We start from the raw sequence: 18,226 nt of genomic DNA on the forward strand, positions 1-18,226 counted from the left end.
TTGAGAACTGCAACTGTGGATAGAGCTGGACCCTTTCAGCATTCAGCCACCTCAGCGCCACAAGGAAGGCTTGGTGAAGACAGCGAGCCCCTTACACCTGCCGGACATTGAGCATCGGGTACACACACGAGCATGTGAACTCAACTCTCCAGTTGGCTTAAAGTCTTCCAGTCTTTTTTTCCTTCTATTATGTGACTTGAAACTTTTCATGTCACATTTAGAGTTTGGCTTGACTGCCCTACACCAAGCCCCGTAAACTTTCCACACTAATGGGCTGTGACTACAGTTGGTGCTGTCATCCCAGGGCTGAGCAGCGTGCCTCAGGCTCCCTTCCTGTGTGAGAGAGAAAACTCCTTGTACATTTCTACTATTTCTCAAGACAAATTGTCATTCTCTTAGGACACTTGTCCATAGCAAAGTATCCGATTCAGCACTGCATCCTTATCTCCTTTGTCAAGTTCTGCATTTTGTCTGATGGGTTTTTCTTCTTCTTTTCTTCTTTTCCTGCTGGAGCTGGAGATCAGGCAGGGAGAGGATGACAGGTTTTAAAAGGTCATTTTTGAATAAAGGATTGTCTGTGTGTGGCTTGTGCACAGGGCTGTGTTTTGTGTGTTGGAATGAAGGGGGGTGGGCTGTAGGGTGGGATGCTCCTGCTGGCCAGACCTGTTGGGAAGTTCTTCACCACTCATTTCCGGGCTTTCACATACAAATCCCCAGGGCTCTTCTGCACCTTCAACTCTCCAGAAAGGGAGGTCACGGTTATAGGTAAAACAACAACAAAAACATCTTCTTTCTTTCCCTCCTCTTTATTAGGAAATGATTTTCAATGTAGTTTATATAGGGGACCATTAATGCTAATTTCCTTTTTCTTAAAGGAAGAAGTAAATAAGATAAAGAGAAGAATAGCCAGTAATATTGATTGGGTTCCAGGGAATGTTATCAGCATCTTAATTGTCAAGAATTTTCAGTTGCAACTGTGGCTGATTAGTTCAAGTCTGAGCTCCGCTGTTTGTTCCTCACAGCAAGTCATTCTGTCCTTACCAGGTCCCTACCATCAGCAAGAAAGCCCTGCTCACTCTCTTCACATGCCCTTGCAGGGTTTGAGAAGTGAGCAAAGTTGGCTGCTTAAAGGACCAACCCTCTAAGAAATTTAACAGAGGCTGGTGCACACTCTGTGGGAGAAAGCCATTGTTTGACACCTAATTTCTATGGTTTTCCTGTCCTTTTGTGCTCATATCAGTTTTCTCATGATTTTTTTTTTTAGAAAAATGCACAGAAACCAAAGAGCTGGTGCAGAACAATTGTGGGTTTTCAATGTTTAGCCTGCCCAGCAATCATTGAAATAGCCCTGAATTATTACCCCAAAAAACAAAACACCTTCCACATTAACTCTCAGAACCACAGGACCAGGCAGAGATGGCTTGTTGCGTGCTCTGCAGATCATGCAGTCAGTAGTGTCTTGCTGCAGATGCTAGATTTTTGTTTAAAAACCTTATGTCTTGCTGAGTTTCTTCTCTCTTTCTCTCTCTCTCTCTCTCTCTCTCTCTCAGTCATTACAGGCGGCAGAGTGAAAAAGCATTAGAACTGTTTACAAAACAGCTCATAAAGTTTAAAATAATAGGGGGGGGGGTGTTTATGTAAACAAAATGCTGTGTGTGGCAGGGGTGAACAGTACACAGTTTCTTTCTCCCGGCCTATGCCACCCTCCAGAAATTAGGGCATGGGTGTGAGCGATGGAGTCCCTCTCCTGCTATGCAGTACTCACACTTCATTCGTTTGTTTATTCGTCCGTTGCCAGTTTATTGTTGCAGACCACAACACAGACCCTCAGATGTGTAGGGACAGAGGCGCTGATGAAGGAGGCTGCCATCTAATTAATTTAAGGGCAGCCTAAATTCCCATACAGATGTGCCCTCATGAAATCCAAGAGACAGCTGGGTTTGGTGGGGAGGAAGTGTTTGTTTTTTAATGAGCCCTTTGCCATCTTTCAGAAGTCCAAGAGAAAGGCTTGGAGCGGGTTAGTGCTCCACAGCAAAAGGGACATTTTGCAACCTTTTCAAACTCTCTCCTCTTGTGCAGACTGGCAAAGTCTCCCTCTGGATTTTATTTATTTGTGAATGTGGGAGGGTAGTCTCTCTAACCTCCAGCCTCGGAGCCAATCAATCATTGAGCTTTGCAGGGTTAGGTCTGCGGCGGCAAAGCACAGCTCAGTGCTGGTGGCGCTGCTCTGGGTCTTGATAACAGTGAGGCTGGTGCTGACAGTCAAAGGAGGGCTCTGTTCCCCGGGCGCCAGCGCCCGAAGGGCACGGGCTGGACAGAGGGACCAGCCTTGCTCGGAGGAAGCTCCTCTTCCCCTGGTGATCGATGGAGGACAGTTAGGAGGTTTTCAGAGACTGGGGAAAACTGCCCTCCTTTCTATGAAGTCTTTGTCAGCAGAAAGAAGTCTCGTAGGTAGTGAGTGACATAATGCAGATGACAACTGACAGCTTTGCGTTTCATTCTACTTGATAAGTACTCAGTATCTTATGCAGGTGAGTTAATGCTCCCCCCAAATCCTCCTCGGGCCTGAGCACCCCCCACCCCCTAGACAGGCTGTCCAGGTGCACTGTGGTTTCAGGTACCACTGGCTCTCCCTGATCCTTCATTAGTTTTGGGAGGATGTTTCAAGTACTGTTAGGGTGTGAGTGAAGATGATGCCCTTAGCACCCTTTTATGGAGCTGATTATGGGATGAAGATGTTATTTAAGTCATTTGTTAGCAGTTCTGAATGTCATTTCCTTCTGTTTTTTTCCTTGCAGAGAGCAGATGAAAAAATATATATATATGCCTATATATGTGTATATAATATCATGCTGTTTTACAAGACAACTTCAGACTGAAAACCTGTATCAAAATCCTTGACTGATGTTTCCTTTGTATTTTTTTTCTCCCTCCCTCTTCCAGGATCCCATCTACAGATGTTCTGAGCACCTCTGAGTAGAGAAATTGATTTTTCCACCAGGATACCTAATTCAAGGTATTAGCTCTTGTCAGAAAGCTTTTGCATTCGAGCCCTGTGCTGGAAGTGATATTTTGGCAATGAACTGAAATAGGAAAAGTTGGAATGAGAATAAAGGACAAAAGTGAATTTGCAAAATAATCAAGTGCTTAAAAAAAAAAAACGACCCAGCGCCTGCGAGGGTTTGCCGCTTCTGACTCATGTGCAGCCTTCTCTCCGCCGGCACGGGTGCCAGGTCTCACTTAGCTGAAGCCCTTTTTCTCAACTGTGTTTGGGGTTTGGATTTCATTTCAGTCTCTCCCTCTCGCTTTTTCTCTGACTGCTCAGACCTGCAGACACCAGGAGGCTGAGATATTTAGTTGGTTTTGCGACACTGGACCAAACAGAATGAAGTGTTCTTGCTGGGCTCTGGTTTTGGCTGTCCTGAGCATGGAACTGCTGGGGAGCGTCTGCTCAACCGTCAGGTCCCCGAGGTTCAGAGGACGGATACCGCAGGAACGGAAGAACATCCGGCCCAACATCATTCTCGTGCTCACCGATGACCAAGATGTGGAGCTGGGTGAGACGCCCCATTTTTTGCTTGTTAGTCTCTTTTGCTCGGGTTTGTTGACCTTTCTCATTATCAGTAACCATCAATGAACATTTTGGGGGTTAGCACTTAATTTATACTACCTTTACCAACGACCTAGTTTATGAAATGAACTTGTATTGAGTAGAAGGCACTTGGTTTGTGTTTCAACATTACTTTTCTGTTCTTTAAGCGTTTGAAGGATTCTAGGGACGGGCCCTAGGAGAACAGGAGGTTGGAGGAAGGGAGTAAGCCCAGATTAAATATTATAGAAATCAAGGATCTGACGGTGGCCCTTCAAAAAAATTTTTTTAAATATTTGGGCAAAATTGTTTCGAAGAGTTTGAGACTCTGACTGGAATTCTATGCAGTATATATGAACGTAGATACTAGAGGAACTTGCAATGGTTTATTAGTTTTAGAGTGAATAGTTTAGCCACAGCTTGTAATAATTGTTAGGTAGTTGAAATGTATAGTATTCTACATACCTTCTGGTAGTAATTCTGTACTACCGCCTTAGATGTGATGCCATTCTGAAGACCTGGCTCATCTGGGATCATTCTAGAGCACTCGGAGAGTCTGCCAAAATCCGGTGGCTCTGGCTTCACTTCTGTACCATCTGATGGGGCTGCTCATCTTCTCACCTTCTATTACTGGCCCAGCCCCATGGTCTTGTCAGTAGCCTGGGCTCATGTTCTTCCAGGACAAATTTTAAAAAAACAACAAAAAAAACTTGTCCTGACAGGTGGTCACCACCTCTCATTTCCACTCATGGACCCCGCTCCCTTGCTCTCGGGCGTCACTCAGCTAGGTGTATCTACCCATTCCACTCGACTTGACTGTCACTAGTATCTTATAGACTCAGCACTAGCAGAGCATCCTTCTTCTCTGCAGTGCTGCTCTGGCTCAGGGTTCTTGAGAATAAAACCCTCCCTGCTAGGACATGATCTACATGGAAGACAACTTTCGTTTCCAGTTTGAAAACAAACCGTGGCATTCGGACAAAGTGAACTCCTTGGGTTTGGCAGGAAGCAAGTGCCCTGGAAGCCAGCAGGGGTAATGACTGTGGAGGTGGATTCACAGGGTCTGCTCTTTTTCACTTCACTTCTTAAACGAGAGCACAGGTTTTCAGGCAGTATGCCAAAATGAAACATCTTGCAGGTATGACATAGGATGTATGTGGCTGGCTTTAATCACTTACAGAGCAAGTATCATAAAATGATGTGAACACGTTTGAATTCGCCTTCCTTAACATCTCTCATATCCATCCTTTTTGCTACAGCCAAGATCCATAGACCTTCCTCCAGCTTTTCCTCATTTCCCTGCAAGCAGATGAGCTCCCGACCATCTGGCTCCTGCCTGTCTCTGTGAGGCTACTTTCCTTTCCCCTACTTTTGCCCTGTCATTCATGGAAACAACTTATACTTCCCTGAAGGCATGTGGTAGTTTCATCTCCCTCACCTGTATTTCATGCCTTTGACATCAGGTCCCTCCTGTCTTTTCCCCCTTTCTCCACCTGGAGAAGCCCTATGTGTTCATCATGACACAGGTCAAATGCCTTGCCCTCAATAGGGGTGGGGAGTCTCCCCTCTCCCAAACCATCCTCCCCTCCAGCAGGGTTTATGGAGTTATCTTTTGCACTGCCTTGGACGTGCCTCCAGGTGGCTTTAGTCCCCTATGTGCTTCTGTACTTGTCTTTTAATCTTGACTTAGAGCAATGAGAGGGCAGGGATGTGTTTTGTTCATGTTGCAATCCTGGTGCTAGAAATATGGTAGGTGCTAAATTAACTTGAAATAAACCTACAAAGGTCTGAAAAGGCTAAGACAATCCCCAAATATAAATACAGGCATCTGTCATGGTCTCTATTGAGTATATAGTCCTTATGTTAAAATAAATTAAGGAGTCATTCAATAAATTTATTGTTAACAGAATTCAAGAGTTTCACCCTTATCCTATAGTGAATTCATTCAGTAATTATTTACTGAAAATGACTAAATACCTGTACCGGTTTTCTATTGGAGGTACCTGTATGTAATGGTAAAGAGTCATAGGCCAGGTCTAATCAATGTATTTGTTCCTTACATATTTACCTTTACCGCCTTTCTTAATTATTCTAGCTGGACACTATTCTAAACCATCACCCATTTAATCTTCACAATAACTCAGTAGGCTGTGGTCACTTGTAAATGATAAAACCTGTGTTAGGTCTGGGTCTGCTCAGCTACACATTAACAATGATCCTTTCCATCAACAGTCTATCAACAAATATTTATTGAGCCCTTCCTAAAAACAACCTGTAAATGCTTACTGACAGTCTAGATTCTGAGAGAGATAACAAAAGCATATAATGGGTCTTATTACCTTATTAGCAAAATAAGTTGGTGATGAACCACAGAGAACTGTGGACGAGAAGATTAGAGAAGACCACCTTCACAGCAGAGAAACCATGCTCTCGGTCGTGGGTACTGCTTGATGGAGACTTTTGCTTAGCCTTTTGTAATGTTCTCATAATTTTTATGAATCTTACTGCTCTAGACTTTAGTTGGTTTGTGGGTATTATTTTTTTACTATTTTAGTCATTTTTAAGTGTATAGTTCAGTAGTGTTAAGTACATTTACATTGTCTTATAACCAATCTCCAGAAGTCTTTATTTTATAAAATTAATATTCTATACCCATTAATCAGTAACACCCCATACCCCTAATTCCTAGCAACCACCATTCTTCTTTTGTCTCCATGAACTTGACTGTTCTGAGTACTTTATATCAGTGACTCATATGGCATTTGTTTTATTTCATTTAAGGTAAAGTCCTTGCTCAAGATTCATACATATTGTAGCATCTATCAGAATTGTCTTCCTTTTGAAAAATACATATGATTGGATTATATGTATAGGCTGCATTTTGTTTATCCATTCATCTGTTGAAATTTACGTAACTTCTACTTTTTGACTATAGTGAATAATGCTACTACAAACACAGGTATATACATACTTCTTGGAGACCCTGCTTTCAATAGTGTGGGTTATATACCCAGAAGTGGAGTTGATGGATAATTTGATGATTTTATTTTAATTTTTTGAGAAACTGCCATAGAGTTTTCCATAGCAACTGCACTATTTTACCATCTCACCAACAGTGCACGAGGTTTCTGCTCCCTTGCGTCCTTGTCAATATTTGTTATTTTCTGATTTTTGATAATAGACATCCTAATGGGATGTGAGGTGGTATCTTATTGTGGTTTTGATGGGGATGGGTTTGGTTTGTTCACTTACATGTAATTATGTTCAAGTACTTGAATAAATCTTCACCAAAGCAGAACCTGTTGCACCTGGAATAAATACCTCAGGCAATTTTGACAACTGCGACTCCAGAAATATAGAACGGGCTTAGCAAAGGCTTAGAAAAACAATTAGGAAAATTGTAATAGGATACTTTTCCTTTTGGGGGAAAATTAAACAATTCTATCTCTTTGTCTGGAAAGACAAAGGCTGAGAAGGGTTTTAATTAAAGTTTATGAAATCAAGCTGGTAAGGAAAGCTCTAATTCAGGAAGAATGGGAGCCACTCCCTCAATTCTGTCTGAGGACAGATAAAATAAACCAGTACTTTGGGAAAGGAGTGAAACATAGACGGAATTCATTAATAAATGTACTAGAACCTTGCGTGTAGATGATGCTTATCTTTTTCAAAAGAACATTTGTTCTCATTATTGCATTTTATTGGCATCCCACTAGGGTTGGGTGGGTAGGACAAAGATCACGATTCCAGGGGAAGACTTAATATGTATGTGGAAAGATTAAATTAGGCCAGTGGTCCCCTTACTTCTGGATTTGCTTTTTTCTACAACTTAACAGGTTGGTCAGGCTGTGCCCACACCTGTAAGTAGTTTAGGTTTTTAGACTAAGCTAATGGGTGGATGATTGGCATGTTTTTAAGCTAGGAAAACACTCATGGACATGATCAACATGAAGTGTGGGATGATGGTACCTCTGAGGAAGGAACTGTAACCAAGAATATCAACATATCCATACTTTATTTAAAGTTTTAAAAAATATATCTGAAGCAATCATGATGCTAAACTTTGATGAAGCTAGGAGATATGTTGACGATACTAGTATATCCCTGCACTTGAGATATTTTATAAATCAAACACGAGAAAATCAGAAATGCTTGTGGGAATGCCCTCACTTATGAAGACTAGAGTAAAAAAGATTAGGGTCTAAATCATTCCCAAATGCTTCCGTAGGTCCACTCCGAGAAACAAAAGATTGAACTGATTCCGTATACAGGGGTGGGAAAAAGTAGGTTTACAGTTGTTTGTATAGAAAATAATACACTAATTAATAAATAATAATACAAGAATAAACTCTGGGTTGTGCATACTCAAAACTATAAACCTACTTTTGCCCACCCCTATATTCTTAGGAGATTGATCTTAGAAATGCTGACCCCACCAACGCTTCTTTTAGCTCACGGTGAAACTGAGAAACCATGGGTACCTGGAAATACTGTTTCTTTAAAGCAGAGGTCACAAATGGGATCCACAGTGCAGAGCTAGCCCATAAATGTATTTTACTTGATCAGCATACTTTTTAAGATCAAGGCAACAGTATTATTTTTGTTAAATTTTTTAAGGCAACATTTGAAAAATCAGGTGATTTTATGTGTTTTAGAAATCCAAATTTCTATTTTTTTTTAATTCAAATGAATAAGGGCTTGCCTTCCCATGAGGCAGCCACCTGTTAGATGCTTGAAGGGGAGTGGAAGCCGCTCCACTTAAGCGGGGCATGTCCTCTGCAGGCCGTCACAGTCCCGCCACTCGCCATCACTCCTGACACGGAGACCAAGGAGCAGTGTCCCTTTCTCCTCATGCCCGTATTGTGGTTTTCCTGGTAGTCAGGGAAGGGCTCTGTACACCATATCTCTAGCAAATGGGCAAAGACAAAAAGCCCTGTGATTATCCTTCACCTGGCTGCCTTCCCCAGCCTACCTTGTCTAGCTCCGTAGACATTTAATTTCCAGCCCCTTAAGAATCCAGTCTCCACTTTTAATGGCCTTTTACTCTTTGGGGGAAAAAATAATGAATTCTAGTGACCTGGAACCATTCCAGACAGATTTATTATCTGCTTCTTGCTCCTTCTCCCCCCAGTTTGATTTTCCTCCTCTGGTTTTAGCTGTAGCGTCGGGGTTTCTTCCACCAATTTCCTAGTTAGGGTAGGAGAAGGGGGACTGTTTTATTATGTTGTGTTTTTTTCTCATGCTTTCAGAATCAAAATATTTAATAGACCAATAAAACCATTTCGAATATGAAAAACGTCATGGCATAAGGTTTCGTACCGCATGAGGAAGAGCAGTGACGTCCTCAGTGCTGAGTTGAAAGCATTGGTCTTGCCTCGTCACAAAACAATGACGTGTAAAACAACCCTGTACAATCAGTGAATCGTATTTGCTTGTTGTTGTCACTCAACAAGCCATGAGCCATTACAAACCACACGGGGATGTGTCGCTCTAGGAAGCCAGAGGTATATGAATCCCACATGCCTGGGACTTCCTTAAGGGATGGTGATGACAATTTTTATTACTGATTTTCTTGTGAGTTCTCCTAGACATGATAAATAGGCTTAATGAAAATTTTAATGTTTGACAGGATAAAATATTGAATAATCAAATACTAAGATAATTGAATCAGGAGAGGTAATGCTTTGTGGTAAAGTTTAACGTGTGAATAAAGTAATTCAAGTTCTGCATGTGATTTTGGTAAAGGCATTCAGATTAGTGGGACATTTTCTGTCTGAGATTTGTCACACAGGTGATCTGAGAATAAATAGGTTGGAGTGTGTAGAATAATTTAAATTTTCGGCTGTGGTTCTGTCCCACCTCTATAACCTGTCACTTAGCCTATCCAAGGGACTCCTTTTAGAGCATGGACCTGTGACTCTACCACATTTGCAAACCTGGTTCTTACAGGATTCCTGAAGAATGCCACTTCTCCCCTCTCAGTCGCTCTTGACCTGGCAGCATCCTGGTCCACGGCCGAATTCTGTCCCAGCCTCCCCACCTCTGCAGGGGCAATGGCAGACATCCCCAGGCCAACCTGGAACTCTCGTGCTGGGACAGCTTTTATTGGCAGACCTGAGCCTCAGCTGTGGCCTGGACCTTCCCTGCCCTCATGCCAGCCCGTCAGCAGTGCCCCTCTGCCAGCTGCTGGACTTAATGCCAGTCCCTTTATTGATCCCTGTCAAGTTTCCTCCTCACAGGACATCTTCAAAGGATAATGAAGTCAGGCTTCTTGCCTAAGGGGGAAGGGCAGTTTGTGTAGCGTGGAAGAGAACTGATATTTTTAACTGTAAGCCAGAATTAACATTTTAAGTCTTAAACAATAGAAAAAGTAGTTGACTTCTGTCTAAATCCATTTGGGCTGCTATAACAAACTGCATTTTATAGACTGGGTGGCTTAGTGGCTAATACAAAATATATGTTTATTTCCTATATCTGGAGGCTGGGAAACCCCAGATCAAGGTGCTAGCAGATTCTGTGTCTGGTGATGACCCATTTTCTGTTCATAAATGTCTGTCTTTTCACTGTGTCCTCACATGGCAGAAGCGCAAAGGAGCTCTCTGCTGTCTTTTTTTGAGAAGGACACTAATCTCATTCATGCGGGCTCCATCCTCATGACCAAATCAACTCCCAAAGGCCTTTTCTCCTGCTACCATCACTTGGGGCCTTAGGTGTCAACAAAGGAATTATCGGGGACATACTCAGTCTATGATAACCTTTCTGCTCTTATCTAGCTTTTGGAAGTGAGACGAGATTGAGAGAGGGAGATGAGAGAGAGGCAGGAGAGAACTAACCGTGGGGTTGAAGTGAGCAGAGAGTGAAATCAGGGCCCTGTGCCACTGGTTTCTCATCAGTGCTGTGAATGAGGCAAGGCAACGGTTATTAATTAGCTCCATTTTAAAGATGAGAAACACAAATAAAAAGAGGGTAAAGGACGTGTTCAAGTTGACCTGCAACAAAATCCAGATATTGCCCCACAAGTTCAAATCCAGGCTTCTTTCTCTTCTCATTCTTAACCTTCGAAGCCCTGCTGTGGGAGTATTGTTATGTGTCTTCCATCTTAAGTTTCATATCAATTCCTATGAAATAATTGTTATGATAACTAAGAACCAGCATGATTTGCATGTCAGGCACCAAAGGCCTGAAACCCAGAGAAGGGAGGAGCTTCAGCTTAAAGCAGAAGACATCATTGCCTTTCCAACAATAAAACAACATTGTGCCATCCACTCCTCTCATAATGATGAGTTTTACTACAGAACAGTTTGTGGTTGTGTTTCCCAATGAAAAATCAAAGGTGCCATCACATGGCAGTAGATGCAGAGCAAGGCAGTGTTGTTGACCAACATCGATCATTGCACAGCCATAAAAACGTGCTTTGTGCTACCTTGCCAGTGCATGCTAGCTCAGCAGAGGGAAGAGGTGTGATTTCTGCACTCCACCATCTGTGGCTAGCCAGGGAATCCCCTGAGATCAGAGGCTGTGTTCAACAGCAGTATGGCTTGGCTGTCACTACTGTGGACAGACCCATCATCAGCCCACTCACCCTTCACCTGGGCCTACTCCGCTGAGATCCCTCTGGCCCTCAGGAGAGCAGGAGGCAGGCATTGTGCCTGTTAGCATTCCTCCTGTGAGGCTGGGTGAAGCAAAATACAAGACTACAGAAAGGAAGGCATAGTGACTACAGGCAGACATCATTTCCATTCTCTATCTTGAAAACATCAGTGTCACAGCCAGTGCTCAGCCTCTGTGGAGCTGAAGAGATGGTCTTTAGACTAGGCTGCCTTTACTTGTATCTTGGCTCTGTGTGGCCCTACACACATCATTTAAGCCTCTACACCTCAGTCTTAATGTTCATAATTAGGGAATAATAAATACAGTACCACTACAAAGAGTTGTGTTCATGATGAAATGAGTTGATGTATGTGCAGCACTTAGAGAATCTAAGAGTGAAAAATCAGTGTTTTCCTTTTCTATCTACAGCATCTTAGAGCCTTGGAAATGGTTGAAGCCACTTAGGTCACTTCGAACAAGGCAGCCACTAAAGTCTCTTTCAGCTCTAGGCTTCCCTGATTTTCTGTCCAACCTTCTCCAAATGTGGTCCCTGGACAGGAAGCTTGTTAAAAAGGCAAGTTCTTGGGCCCTTCCCTGGTCTCACTAAGTCTTTATCTTCAGATGGGCCTAGAATTCTATGATGTAACGTGTTCTCCAGGTAATGTTTAAAGTTTAGGAAGGATTGTCTCAATCTCCTCTTTACAGAGAAGTTCCAAACCAGATGCCCACTTTCAGGAACACCAATGATGGAGTGGTGTTGGTCACAATGACAGCAGGAACCAAATGTCTTCATCGATTCATTGACATGGGGACTAGTTGGAAGCAGAGCATTGGCAGGGAATGATAAGGACCTCAACACAATCAGTTCAGTGAATTAAGAAAAAAAGTGATACTTAGAATGAGGCGAGTGCTGACTGGGGCAATTCCAGAGATGTGATTAGGCTAGGGTTTAAGTCTGTTTTCATATAATTTGGTGTGATCAGATTCCCACCTACTGTCCCGTCTATGTAGTCCAATGAGTCTATAAACAGGAGATTGTAGTTTTGTGATTCGGGACCTTGAAAGATGGCTTCCAGCTGCATGGTTTTGAAATTTTGAATTCAGCTAGTCTCATAAAGGAAACTCTGAGAGATCATGCTTGGCAATAAAGAGATTGATTATTAGGCAATGAAAATTCATCAGCATTGTTTGCTGAGTTTTTTCCAAAATGCAGGATATTACAGTGAGTAAGCACTGCGAATATCTGAAGAGGAGAGGGGCCTAAGTGCTAGACTTCAGCATGTACCTGCCACTCTCTCCCATGCCCATGTCTCTTGTCATCTATTCATCTCCCGGATGCTTTTTTCTGCGGGATCAACCCACACAAATACAAAATGCACTGTTTCTAAAATGAACTTCTTTGATCCACAGGGCATATTTCTTTTTAGTTATTTTTTGACCAACAGTGAAACAATTATTTTGTCTTTCCTTTTCATGCTGCAAACTTTGAGGTATTCGTCAAATTGTAGCCTTCTGCTGCATTACAAAAGCTCTTGGCTCTGCTTTGTAGAGTGGCTTTCTTTTAGCGACACAATTCCAGTTCAGGCTCTTACACCCTGTGGCTTAAGCGACCTCTTGGCTGTACTCTTGATGGACCAGCCTATTCCTTCTTCTGCACGTGCCTCCATTGCCACATTGCCACAGCAACACTTCTCAAAGACTTTTTTCTAACTGTGTTGTTCATGCCTTTGGCAAGGAATCTACTCTGCCTTTATTTTGTCTATTCGATCCAATCCAAATATCTCTACCCAGCCTCCAAGCTCTTTGCTAACTCTGCCTCCCACATTTCAAGAGGATTCCCATATTCTTTTCGATTCCAGGAAATCAGTGTGGTGTACTCATCACTCCACTTCTCAGCATCCTCCCCATTCTCCCAACTGTCTACTTCATCCTCGCACATTTTCCCACTTTCTTTGTTTGTCCTCAACTCTTGTTTCAGAACCTTTGCTAAACATTCACACCAAGTCCACTCTAACCTCAGAGGCACTGCCGCTGCTGTGTCCACACTCTTATGTGTTTGTTGCTTTGCAAATATTTTTATATGTAAGGTTGCAAGGAATTTTATATGTAGGATCTTGTCTAGGTAGCTTACTACTGAAGACCAAAGGCAGCAGAGAATTTTTCATTTCTTTTGTTAATTCTACACTTGGGGACCAGTCCAGAGGGCAAAACTGACAGAATGTTCAGCATGAAACGGGTGCTCACAACATGTTAATTCACTAATTACAAAAAGGTTGCAGGAAACCCTGAAGACGCCCTCAGAGGAAAAAGCAGTTAAGATCCTCCTAAGTGAAGCATATTTTAGGAAACACTAACGAGACCCAATTAGAAGCCCTACTGTTTGCATATGTTTTGTGTGCATGGTGGAAGCTAGTGTGTGAAACAGTCAGGCAAACTGTGGCTCTCTGGATGGTGGCACGCTTCTCTTCTGCTGTGAATACTCGCCTGGTTTGCATTACGATTTCCTTCCTTGCTGGAAAACTACATAGACTTTCCTCCTTTCTTTGGAAAAAGTGGGACCTGTTGGAAATGTGAGGCTCCAGGATTCAAATGCAATGGGCTTGGCTGGGTTGCTCTGTAGTGCATTTCTTGACAAGTCCTGAAAAGACTATTGAATTCGGGCCTGTGCTTTTTTCTGCAGTATTTGGATGTGTTTCAGCTGCAGTGTGTGGCTGGATAGAGTAATCAAAGTAGAATTTTTTTTTCCTCAGCAATCTTACATTACCATTTCATCTTTTACAGTTAAAACAGAAGATTTTTCTACCATACAAATACTTTTGAGTGCAATAGAATCATAGTTCTTTCACAAGCAGACAACTTGTCTTTTAAAATTACATATAAACAGGTGAAAATATAAACTGTAGTGCCATCCTCATAGGCAAACTAGCAGGCATTTGGTGAGTTTGCTAGAGCATACCAAGTTACATTGAAGTTTTGGGGTTTTTTAAATTTAATTAACTGCAGGCATTTTGAACTTCTACATAGTAGAAAAAACGTTTTCTTTTATTTCACATGATTAAAACACTATATGTAGTCATCTCTGCAATGTTACTAGCTCTGTGCATGTGTGGTGGGCTGGGCGGGTTGATGCTCTTTGTAGCAGGCTATTGTTCACTGTAATCTTCAAAGGGCGGCTGGCCTTTGAATCTGCTCTGTATCTAGAATTCTAGCTTTAATTATCAGATTAGCCTGCATTTTTCCCCTTTGTGATTAAAGAGAGGAGAAGCTGAAGTGTGTTTATTATTCTACAAAATACTTGAGATGGTAGGGTCCCAAATGTTTTCATTTTGTTCTGGAAATGAGAGCTGGTCAAATTATAGTCTTCTTCAAGCCAAGGGAAGGAAATTAATAAAGCAAGGGAACAGAGCCACTGAGTGACAAGACACAAACGGCTGTTTGTGTGGTACCCTGTGCTAAACAACCCTGGAATTGTGCCTTTCAGGGTCCCTGCAAGTCATGAACAAGACGAGAAAGATTATGGAACACGGGGGGGCCACCTTCACCAATGCCTTTGTGACCACACCCATGTGCTGCCCGTCCAGGTCCTCCATGCTCACTGGGAAGTATGTGCACAACCACAATGTCTACACTAACAACGAGAACTGCTCTTCCCCCTCTTGGCAGGCGATGCACGAACCTCGGACTTTTGCTGTCTACCTTAACAGCACTGGCTACAGAACAGGTAAAGGGTAGACTTTCTGGCTTATGATGCTGTAATAAAACAACTTAGACACACCAACATGCACTGCGTAATGAAATAGATGAGGTTCCATTACGTTCCTAAATGGAGATATTTAGGCTGTTCTCTTTCATATCAGTGTCCTCCCTGTTCCTCACTTTGTCACTCTGAAGGATGTACCAATCAGAGATCCCTTAGAGAAAAGTCAGAATGAGTCTCAATAAACATGTTATGACAGTATTTTATACATCAGAGCACCCAGCGATTGAAACTTTTCAGGAGAACCAACCACACATGAGTTTTCATCCCAGGTGCCTCTTTATCTCCCGAATCTCAAGGGATCATGGCACAGCTTGAGGCTTGTCCTAGACATTGGTAAATCTCTACTGATTATTTCAGAAAGAAACCATCCACTGCTTAGCCCCTCCCCTACGGTCTGGGACACAATAGATCAGTGATTTTCAACCTTTGTTTCTCATGCACTCATAAACTAATTACTAAAGAAAAAGGGGCCCTGACCTCTTCTTCTTTAGTAATTAATTTATTTGTGCCATGAGATGAAAATGGTTGTATTTAGTCAGGGACACTGACCTTAGTAATTAGTGTGTGTTTGTGCCATGAAAAAAAAAAGGTTGAAAATCACTGCAATACATTATCAATCAGTTATTGAATGAATAAATCACTGAATGAATAAACCAATTATGTGTACCTTATTGATGTATGTATTTATTCATTCATAATTCAGTAAGATTTAGTTTCTTTAGTTTAAGTTGTGGCCATTTTTAGGTCTCAGATATTTACCTCCATCTTCCAAGAAAGAAAGCCATTGCTATACTTTCTATTATCGTTCAACCCACATAGGGCAAGAGAAAGGTTTGAGTGAGCTGGTCATTTGAAAATTGGGGACCTCTTTCAAGAGTGTTCAAAACCATCATGCCAGTCCTTCTAACAAAGAAGCAAGGCTCCTCTAGCAAGTTTGTCCCCCACCCCCTGCCAAAGCCTTTATTCTCCAGGTTAGATGCTCTCAGTGTTTCTTCATGAAAGGAAACAGGATGTTTCTGGAGAGGCTGCAATGCAAAATAAACTTTTCAGGACCCCCTGGACTTCTTCGTAAGAATTCATGATGTCATCATTGAGACTCGTTGAAAATTATATTATGGTTTCGCTATTCCAAACATGTAAAAGTAAAGGATTTCAGATAAATGTATTCAGTTAAACTCTTCAAAAAAAAAGATTACTCTTTCCCACTGATCTCAGGAAACATATACCCATGTGCTTCTCTGCAGAGTGCCCTGTGGACACTTAATACTTGTTATTTATGGATGAAAATATTCATTGTGAATATGACAGCACTGTCATTTACAGACATCTCAAGATAGCCACTCACAGCTCCTCCCATGAATCCCAGGGGTGTTTACTTATGTTCAGGAAAGAAACTAGCTTACTAAGAGTGCCTTATCCTGAGTGTGTTTTCTCACATAAGTGATTTAAATTTATAGCACCTTTCATCTGAGAGCTCTAAAGCAATTTGCAAATCCATCAGGCATCCCTACAGGGTTTATAGACAGCAAATGTACTTGGCTCTGTTTTATAACTGAAGTGGAGATTTCAAAAATAGTGTGACCGGCACAGAAGCAAAATGAGCAGTGGTCCCCTAACACCTGGTTCCTGGTTTTAACCACACAATTTTGTTTTGTTCCTGGAAAGCATTGTGTGAGATCAGGCCTTTCAACTTGCAGACTCCTCATAATTTAATCCCTAACAGTGGACCTGCAGCTTGAAGGGTTGGGACTCCCACCATAGGCAGAGTGTAGTGGATGATGTTCATGACAAACGGGGATGTGGGATGACTCAGGGACCAAGAGCGGTCAACTAGCGTTTGTGAAATTATTTCAGGGCTAAACCAAGAAAGGGGGAAAGAGGATGAATAAGTTTTGGAGGCATGGTCTACAGCAATGTGACATCATTGACAGTATTGTATTGTGTACTTGAAATTTGCTGAAAGGGTAGCTCTGGTGTTCTCACCACAAAGAGGAGAAAAGGAAAATGGTAAAGATGTGAGGTGATGGATATGTTGATTGGCGATGGTGAATACTTCACAATGTTTATGTATATTGGGCCATTATGTTGTATACCTTTATTATTCAATATATACAATTTTTGATTGTTGGTTATGTTTCAATAAAACTGAAGATGGAGTGGGAAAAATGGGGGGAGGGAATTAGCTACTCTCTGCCAGGCATGTTAGCTAAGTTGTCCCACCTAATTCTTACCAAAACCTTGAGAGAAAATATTTGCCCATGTAAACGGTTACTCAAGAGAATTAATTATCTAAGAACGCAGGCTAGTCGGTGATAGAATCAATCCAGTCCACCCGATTCCAAAGCCTCTCCTCTTCTCATTGTCTTATTTCTTTGCATGTGTTACTGTCGTGCCTCACTCCAAAGTGCCTTACAGACACACATAAAACATAATAGGACACAGCGCAATAAGGACCCCGGCAAATGGAAATGAAGAGAAATAATTAAAGTCAAGGCAAAGACTGGTATACAACATGCATGCCTAGGAGATGTAGAGAAAGGCTGCCTACTTGAAAATAAGCTTCCTGATGGCAAAAGCAAAAATGGAAACACCATCTATGGCAAAGTGCACTGGGTCACCAAGAGGAAACCAGCTCAGGGTTTTCTAAGAAGTGCTGTGCATTCCGGTACCTGTTAGGATTAGGCTGTGTTGTATTCATCCGACAATGGATCGCAAGAGTTTGAATGAAATTCATAGATAATTTAGTGCAGTTCCCTTATTTTCAGATGAGCAAACTTAGACCCACAAGATTAAGGTGACTTGCTGAAGTGACACATCTAATGTTCTAATGGGAAAACCAGGCGTCAGGACCTTGGTCTTCAGGGATCTTTCCAGTGTGCTACCCTAACCTCATACGGTGGGTCTAGGATGCAATTGCACATCATAAGGCCTTGCACATGACAAGTGTCTGATCTATTGTTCAGCTCAGCAGGCCCACTTCATTCAGTTGTCTTATTTAGGGAGATTTGTTCTTGGAAACTAAGATTCTGAAGCCAACCTTCTCCTCAGGGGTCTATAGACACTTAGGTAATAATGGAATTTATAGTGAGTCATACTACAAAGTAAAATAATTTTTGTAGGGTAACAAAGACTTATCCAAATACTTAGTGCAGAAAATAAATTTTGATGTGTCCATTAGTAAATCAGAAAAATTGTAGATGGAAGACTAAAATGGCAGTGATAGAGGCCCTGGCTGGTTAGCTCAGTTGGTTAAGATGTGACCCTGGTATGCTAAGGTTGCCTGTTCTATC

The 18,226-nt window shown here is 42.0% G+C and overlaps 1 protein-coding gene across 7 annotated transcripts in view; it reads left to right on the forward strand.

The window, feature by feature from the left end:
* SULF1 (sulfatase 1) overlaps positions 1–18,226 on the forward strand; it is a 172,333-nt gene that overhangs the window by 92,939 nt on the left and 61,168 nt on the right. For 5 of the 7 annotated variants that reach the window (XM_066266275.1, XM_066266280.1, XM_066266276.1 and 2 more), the window contains 3 exons: positions 2,944–3,016; positions 3,326–3,557; positions 14,658–14,897. In XM_066266275.1, coding sequence (XP_066122372.1) covers positions 3,386–3,557; positions 14,658–14,897 — 412 coding nt within the window. In that variant the 5' untranslated portion in view covers positions 2,944–3,016; positions 3,326–3,385. Of the gene's footprint in view, positions 1–2,943; positions 3,017–3,325; positions 3,558–14,657; positions 14,898–18,226 lie in introns of those variants that run through there. The other 2 variants (XM_066266278.1, XM_066266279.1) reach the window with 2 other exon arrangements.

This window comes from Saccopteryx bilineata, chromosome 3, assembly GCF_036850765.1.
Source record: "Saccopteryx bilineata isolate mSacBil1 chromosome 3, mSacBil1_pri_phased_curated, whole genome shotgun sequence".
In the NCBI taxonomy this organism is placed as follows: Eukaryota; Metazoa; Chordata; class Mammalia; order Chiroptera; family Emballonuridae; genus Saccopteryx; species Saccopteryx bilineata.